Source organism: Lygodium microphyllum, chromosome 11, assembly GCF_053477565.2.
Source record: "Lygodium microphyllum isolate KBCC chromosome 11, Lygodium_microphyllum_v1.1.10, whole genome shotgun sequence".
Classification (NCBI taxonomy): Eukaryota; Viridiplantae; Streptophyta; class Polypodiopsida; order Schizaeales; family Lygodiaceae; genus Lygodium; species Lygodium microphyllum.
The window spans coordinates 65,331,365-65,339,095 of NC_141145.1; the positions used below are offsets into that span (position 1 = coordinate 65,331,365).

At 40.4% G+C, this 7,731-nt stretch overlaps 1 protein-coding gene across 3 annotated transcripts in view; it reads right to left on the reverse strand.

Moving 5' to 3' along the window:
- AT-HF (HIS HF) overlaps positions 1-7,423 on the reverse strand; it is a 79,155-nt gene extending 71,732 nt beyond the window's left edge. For 2 of the 3 annotated variants that reach the window (XM_087687661.1, XM_087687663.1), the window contains exons 1-2: positions 7,068-7,423; positions 6,885-6,967 (exon numbers count right to left, since the gene is read on the reverse strand). In XM_087687661.1, coding sequence (XP_087543787.1) covers positions 6,885-6,967; positions 7,068-7,251 — 267 coding nt within the window. In that variant the 5' untranslated portion in view covers positions 7,252-7,423. The remainder of the gene's footprint in view (positions 1-6,884; positions 6,968-7,067) is intronic. The other variant, XM_087687662.1, reaches the window with a different exon arrangement.
- Positions 7,424-7,731: the final 308 nt, after the last annotated feature.

Here is a 7,731-nt window from a genome sequence, read left to right on the forward strand (position 1 = left end):
TTACATGGAAAGAGGCACCAGAGTCTACAATCCAAGTCTGAGTAACACCATCATCAATTGACGAAAGTGCATCAATCACATTAGCCTTTGTAATCTGCATATCTTACATGTAGCATACAAGGAATCATAATCAACTGCACATAATACATCAGCCTCTATATCTGAAAGCTCCTCTATGACCACACTAGAGGCCACATTGGCCTTTTCCTTGCCTTTGGCTGCCTCAGATGCATCTGTCTTATCCTCCTCCTTTTTATCTCCTGCATTCTTCTTTCTCTCTTGTTCCTTCTTGTAATACCAGCAATCAAGTTTCTTGTGGCCCTTCTGACCACAATGATAGCAAGTAATGTCACTCTTTTCCTTTCCTTTGCTCTTGCTCCTGTTTCTCTATCTTGCATTTGTATTTTTCTTTTCAGCCCTGCCTCTTACATTATAAGCTGAGTTGCTGCCTTCTCCACTAGACAAACATCTAATTTCTTCATTCAAGATTGAACCCCTCACTCCATCATATGAGAGATTGGGGTTATTGCTGAGTGAAACCACCAAGGTCTCCCAAGAGTCAGGTAGTGTCATGATCAAAAAGATCACCCTCAACTTATCATGAAAGTCCAAATTTGTGTCTTGGAGCACCAACTTACGCATTAAATGCGTCTAATTAACAGGTGTGGTGATCTCATAGGTAGTTTTCAGCTTCTCCCACATTGCATAACCTATATATAAACCCTTAATGTCAGTCAAGATGTCATCAGTGACACCCATCTTAATGTAAGCCACAGCCTTTTTATTTACTCTGGACCAATCTGCATCAGACATTAGTGCGGGTTTATCTTCCTACAAAGCATCCTCACAATCCTTTAGGAACAAAATGCCCTGCATACGGTCTTTCAAAAGGTCAAACCCATGACCATCAAACCATTTGATTTCCATCAAACTCTTGATGTCTAAACTGGAAGAAGTTGCAACCATTTTATCGCAAACACAAGAGTAAATGCCCCTGAACTGCAAAAACACAAGCTGAACCAGTAAACTCACTGCTGTTCTTCCTCAAACAGTAATAAATCTCTCTACTATTTGTACATGAGCCAGCCACCACACGGACAAAAATGCAGAAATTTACCAAATTCTGCACAGACCCCCAAAATTTGCAGAAATTTACCAAATTTTGCACAAACCCCCAAAATTTCAGGTCCAAAATTGCATAAATGTCAGCCAATCTGACCCAGCTAAGCAGAATTTTATCAATACATGAAAAGCTCCAATTTTCTGGGATCCAATGTCAAGAAATTTTACCCAAAATAGCAAAATTCTGACTAATTTGGCAAAATCCCCAAATTAATTGAGGTCACCACACGCAATGTCTGCAATTTTTGACTTGAAAATCACTGCCAAGAATAAAAGAGGTCAAATTTGGGAAAAGCCCCAAATTTTCAAGCTCTATGGATTGCTTGTCACCTAGCGCCCGTCAATTGCCTACTAACATCTGTTGACTAGGAACCGTTGGGATTGCCTTCACAGAACCTTAAGCTCTAATACCGGTTGTTGGAGCTCAATTGGATGTAGCAAAAGTTCAAGGAGTGAGCGTGAGAGTGTGACGGCTGGTGAGAGTCAGAGAGGGAGAGTGAAGTACGATTAGATTTGAGTGTACCAACAATATGTTGGTACACAAAGAATAAAATGTATTTATACTTAGGCCACGTAAGGGTACATTCACATGTACAGCTAAATAATGTGTGTGTACTTTACACGGAGGTCAAACGGGCCTTTATCCCAACAATAAGGTGATCGTTTAAAGAGACGTCCTTTTTTACAAAGGGATATCGTACAGTCCTCTATACCGGATTCCAATCCGATTCCTCCTTCCACATCATCGGAGATCGCGCCTACTAAGCCTAGTCTACTTCTTGCTCCTGACATTCCTGCAGATTCTTTAGCTCCTAGGTCCCCTCCGCGAGACCCGTTACCTCACTAGTACCAGCAAACTGTGCAGCATTCGGGGATCTTGCCATTGGATTCCACTTCGGAGGGACCTAGAAGATCTACCTGACTTGCTCCTCAAGTATCATTTGCGTCATTGTTTACAGCTGATTACATAGCGCATTCTGAGCTAGATACATGACAGTAGACTCTTTAGCATCCTCAATGGCGAGAGGCCATGGAGAAGGAGCTAGAGAGTATTGACCAAGAATATAAAGGAATGCCCAATCACACATTGTGACAATTGGAGTTCCCATTTGGTCTCTCTTTCTTTCTTACTCTTGCTCTCTCGCCATAGCTCTTCCAAGCAAGCTTTGATCCTTCTCACCTTTTAGTGGATATCATGCTGCTACACAGACACAGTGTGAAAAAACATGGAATGCATCATCATCCAGCTTTTTTATCGATCTAGAGAGTCGATGCAATCATAGTCATTAGTGCTAGTGTCTATAGTATGAATGGTTCAAAATACTAGATTTTTGGACAAGTTTAGCTTATTTTTTATATTTTAGATATCATTTCTTATAAATATCCTAAAAAGCTGTGGAAACTTCTAGAATAGGGCAGATCAGTCCACCCATTTCATGGAGGGAAGTTTGTAGGCCATCTTGTGGGCTACGCATTGATGCCCTTTGATCCATGATTCAGGCTCCCTAGGCATTTAAACTATCATTTATCACTGTTCAATCATAGAGTGGTTGGCTCTAGATCCACCATATTCGCAATAACTCTCGTGGCAATCTCTCTTATCAATTTCAACACATATCCCCCATATATTTCCTCTTCACTGACACCCACAAGTAGTCGGGATAGTTTGTCCGTTTTGTGATGTGTTGGATCTCACCATCCTTTTTTCGTTTTCACCCAGGGGCACAATTGCTCAATAGGATGCCAGCCATTATTCAACAAAAAAAATAAAAAGTCCAAAGTCGTTCCATCTGCCTTTGTAAGTCCTAGTAAGCCATTGGGCAACCAATGAGCACCCTTTGTCCGATAACCTTGGCCTCTCTAGGATGGCCCTTTTGGACTCCCTTGGTAAGATAACCATCGCCTCCGTAGTCTTGGTAGGTCACTGGACAGCCGATATGCACCTTTTGCTTGATGCCCTAACTACTTTGTGGTAGAGGATAATTATGGGCTTGAGCTATCTTTACAATCCTTACTAGTTTTAGCTTTGGGCTTGAGAGGGGGTGTTGAGCTTAAAAATATATTATATACTGATTAGCTCTTTTAAACAACTCGAAAACATACTTATTACCAAAAATTTCATTAAACAGTTCATGGTCCCAGAGAGTGTCTATGTCCCATAAGCCAAAACCCAATTTGGGAGAATGCCCTCTTCTATAAGTAGAGAGCCTACCCACCACTCAGCCCATCCTTGTTTTGCAAATTGTTGGAGCTTGTCCTCTGTTGTGCACCCCTCTTCCTAATGGATATCACAATTCAAGGTTATTGTCCACCCATATCCAGCCCTCCTCCATCAGCTGGTGGCTGTTTTCTGCCCTTCAAGCTTGCATTTACTGATCTACAGGCATCAGGCATTAGCTTCCAGCCATCGTCCACCACTGCCTCAAAATCACCAGAGTGCTGCATTTACCACTGACTAGACATCTGCAGCCTGTGTTTTCAATGCAGCAGCTGTCACCAACTTGCCACATCATCATTACTGCTATGTTTTGCTGTCTACAGTAGTTGCCTGCATCCTACTAACAGTTTCCAGCCTGCTGCCTACTGTCCTAGTCCTGTTCAGCACTATTCCAGACTCTCCATATCTGCATTTGCTGCTGCCATACACATTGGAAGGCTGTCTGTTGTGTTTCAGGATTCGTACAAAAACAACACACTCTCCAACTTAACATTCTCCTCAAGTCCTAGAGACACGTGAGTTTGAGGTTTTCTATTCACTCTGCATAGAGAGTTTACTGTATGAGCATTGTATTCATTCAGTATTCTTCATTCATCTTCTATGTTCATTGTCTTTGACAGTTACCCTAGCCCTACTGAGTTCTTTTATCATCATGTGCTTTGTTGTACGATTGTGTTTGTTATCTATAGACAAGTATTTCTTTACAATCCATGGCCCAAGGCCTTGGTCTCTTAGGGCGGGACCTTGTGGCTACATGAAGGCAAAGTTATATTCTCTTTCCTTGGCACTTTTTTGGCTTGAGAGGGGGTGATGAGCAAGTAAAATTAAAGGCCTCAATTACTAGAAATTTATCATGCATTTTGGCCTAATTTTAATTCCACCAAAACAGCTTTAGAAATAATAATTTTGAAAGAAATGATATTTTCACTGATTGTGGGCCACATGTCCAAATATCTCTTATAAAAAGATATGTTATGGGCATTCCTCCTTATCCTTCATCATTACCATTCTCGCTCTTGCCATCACTCACCAAAATCCTCCTTGCTGCCACCCATAAGCTCAAACTACTCCATCCCATCCACGACATTTCCAGAGACTCTCACATTATCAGCTGAAGTGCTGCCTGCTGTTCAACTATTGCTTGCTGTCCAGGGGATGTTGCCATCGTCCAAAGGCTACTGCTTGCTATGCAGTGCTGGCGCCCTACCAAGGAATGTTGCCACCTGCCTGATTAGCTGTCAACATCATCTATCACAATCATAAAGATCTAATAACCTACATTTTGCTGCTGCCTTACCCTAATGTGTCATTGTCATCAGCTGGTTCATCATTGCCATCATCCAAGGCAGTGTTATCAGCCTGCTATCTGCATTTAGCCTACCCGGCTCTTCATCAACATCCCAATTGCCCAAAAGACAATGTCTAAAATCCTTTTGGATATGATACACTCTCAAAGCTATTCTTGAGATCTATAACACCTCTGCCAACTCACCTCTATCCCAATCCTTGGCACACGGAGGTTCGAGACCCTTTGTGTTATTCATCATCTCTATCCCCCTTCGTCTTCATTTAGCATTCATCTCTTTTTTTATCATGTGTCATACACTCTATGTTTCCATATTTTCCCTACCATTTCTCACTAGGAACCTAAAATGCTAATCATTGAAAAACAAAATGTTGTTCTCAAAATGGTTAGTTTGCATCTTTACAATTTTGTTAAATTTAGTCATTTATGTTCTTGATAGTTTTCAGCCCGAGAAGGAAAGGCTTACACATTTGGATAGGTGCATGAGCAAGGAGTGAGAGCCTTTCCTTTTGCACCTTCAAGACTTACAATTTTTTTCATCTAGGAGAGCCTCCCCCCCTAAGCCCCCACCAAAAAAACATATTTTGAAACATTGTAGCCCCACCTAATTGGCTATTTCATTATAATTGTACTTGACACCTCCTTAGTCCAAAAAGTTAGGGAGGAGTTGTTCCCCTTGATTCCTTGCTATTATTATACTCCTCAATCAGAAATCTTGTAATCTGTAACTTGCCTTGGTGATCATTTCCACTAAGGTGTACTTATAACAAAATTTTCTCTTCTTGAAAAGACAAAAAAGGAAGCCTTAAGAGCAAATAGGCACCATGATGCTTGCCATTCAAACTTCCAAGTTTCCCTCTATTTGCCCCAATTCATAACATGTGGCTAGACACTTGTCTTGTCCTACTCCACTTTCATTATTGCATTTGAGACTTTCAAACTTCCAAGTTTTCCTCCATGTGTCCCAACTCATGACATGTGACTAGACACTCATCTTCTCTAACTCCATGCTGTGCTTGCACTTTCATTAATGCACTTTACACTAGTTTCCCTATAAAAAAGCTCTTTTCCTCTCATTCTACATCTAAGTTTCTTTGCTACAACCTTGTGCACAACGGCTGAAGATAATCCCCCAACATTGGTCTAGCCATCTCTACTATCATCTTCCACCTCTTCATCATCAAATCTTGATTTCTTCTTCTCTCATTTAAATTACCAAAATAGCAAACCTATAAAATCACTTTCAACATCTCCTTTAATCTCTTCTTTCCTTTCTAGGAGTTGCCTATTTCCAAACTTTGGTTTTTCTCTCATTTTTTTAGTAGCTATTTCTCAAAATTACATCTTGAGCCTCGTGTGTTCAATATTTCAATTTCTTTTTCTTTCGGCATTTTGCTTGCATCTTCATTTCCCTTTTCTTTTTTTATTTTTCCCTTGTTATTTTTCCCAAGGAAAATCTTATAGATTTAAGTAGGAGGCTTGATGCATCCTAAAGGATGTTACGAACAGCTCAATACAACCATTCTCTTGACTTATTGACTCAAATTTCAAGAGTACCCAATTTTAGACTCTTAGTTCCAAGAGACGTATCCTTTTATCAACTTATATGAGAGCTTTTTGCTTGACTTGATGGCAGCATTGTAGCTTTTGCTAGCCTTTGGCATATACACATTTCTTTTCAAATCACCAAAAATACTTAATTTTTCACATGAAGTCTTTTTTTCTTTCTAAGCACAAGTTACTTAAAGCTAGTACCTAATTCTTTTACATTAAGTCTTATTTTCTTTCCAAGCACAAGTTAAAGCTAGACTCTTATCTATGCATGATGGGGCGGACACAGTCAACAATTCCATTAAGGATAAAGCTTCCTAACAAAGGGCAAACTGATAATGTTATTATTATTTGTGATGAACCAATAATAAAATGTACAATTATACTAGTAAATCCCTATGTAGAAGTTAAGGAACTTTGAACAACCCTTTCCACAAAGCTAGACCTAGGTATAAAAGATGGTAAGGTGTTCATCTCAATTCCTCTAAATTTGAATTTATAAGATGGAATGGTGCTAATGCTGATTCATCTAGACTTAGATCGATATGATGGTAGGGTAATGCAAATTTGCCTAGAGGAAGGTGTGTGCCATGAGCTGTTGGCTCTCCTTAACACACAACGGTCTGAAAATCGGAATAGCTTAGGCCTTGGGAGATTAGAAGGTTCAAGGTGAGTTGATCAACTTACGTCCTGAATGCGATACCCTAAAAGATGGATTGCATTCCTAATACTGCAGACGTTTCCAGCTCCATAATCTAACAATGTTACAACTGCAAGAGCGACGCAATGTAAGGGAAAAGAATTAGGAGCAAACAAAAGGGACGCAAGTATAGCAGGGAATTACACAACTTGCTGGATTACTGATCTTACCTTTCTGGGATGAATCAGAGGACATAGCTAGGCACAAACTTCTGTAGCTTCGTCTTGGTTGGCGCTTTGGTAAGGGCACGTCTATAGCTAAGTGATCGATGGAGTGATTTGCAATAAAGCTCGAATGGCCGGGGTGGGATGGTAGGAGTCTCATGGCTGTCTCGCTAACCTTGCAGGCAGCCATTTATCTCGATGCCCTCTGCAGAAAACAGATACCCGATAGTCTGAGCTTGTTGCTAGTATTCTAAAATCGCCTCTGTTATCATTATTGTGCAACGGAGCAATGGATTATGCGACAGGTATGTCTTTGCCTATACATGTATTGCTTATATACTGTATAGATCTATGCTATATAGGTACCACGAAAGACAAACTATTTGGCTAGAATGATTAGCCAAAAAGCCAACTTTTACTTTTGTTTAGCCTATGAAGAGTACTCGATCAACAAAGTGGCATCAAAATTGTAAACAATACGGTTCACCTCTCAATGGCTGCTACCAAATGAAGTGGCACACGAGGATCACAAAAGAGTTATCTACTCGATTATTAATGGGCACTACTGGCTAGCTCACCTCACGGACACGACTCTATGATGCTTCTCCATGCTAACAAACTTAGGCTACTTCCCCAACAACAAGTCCATGGACCACAACCTTGCTATGCT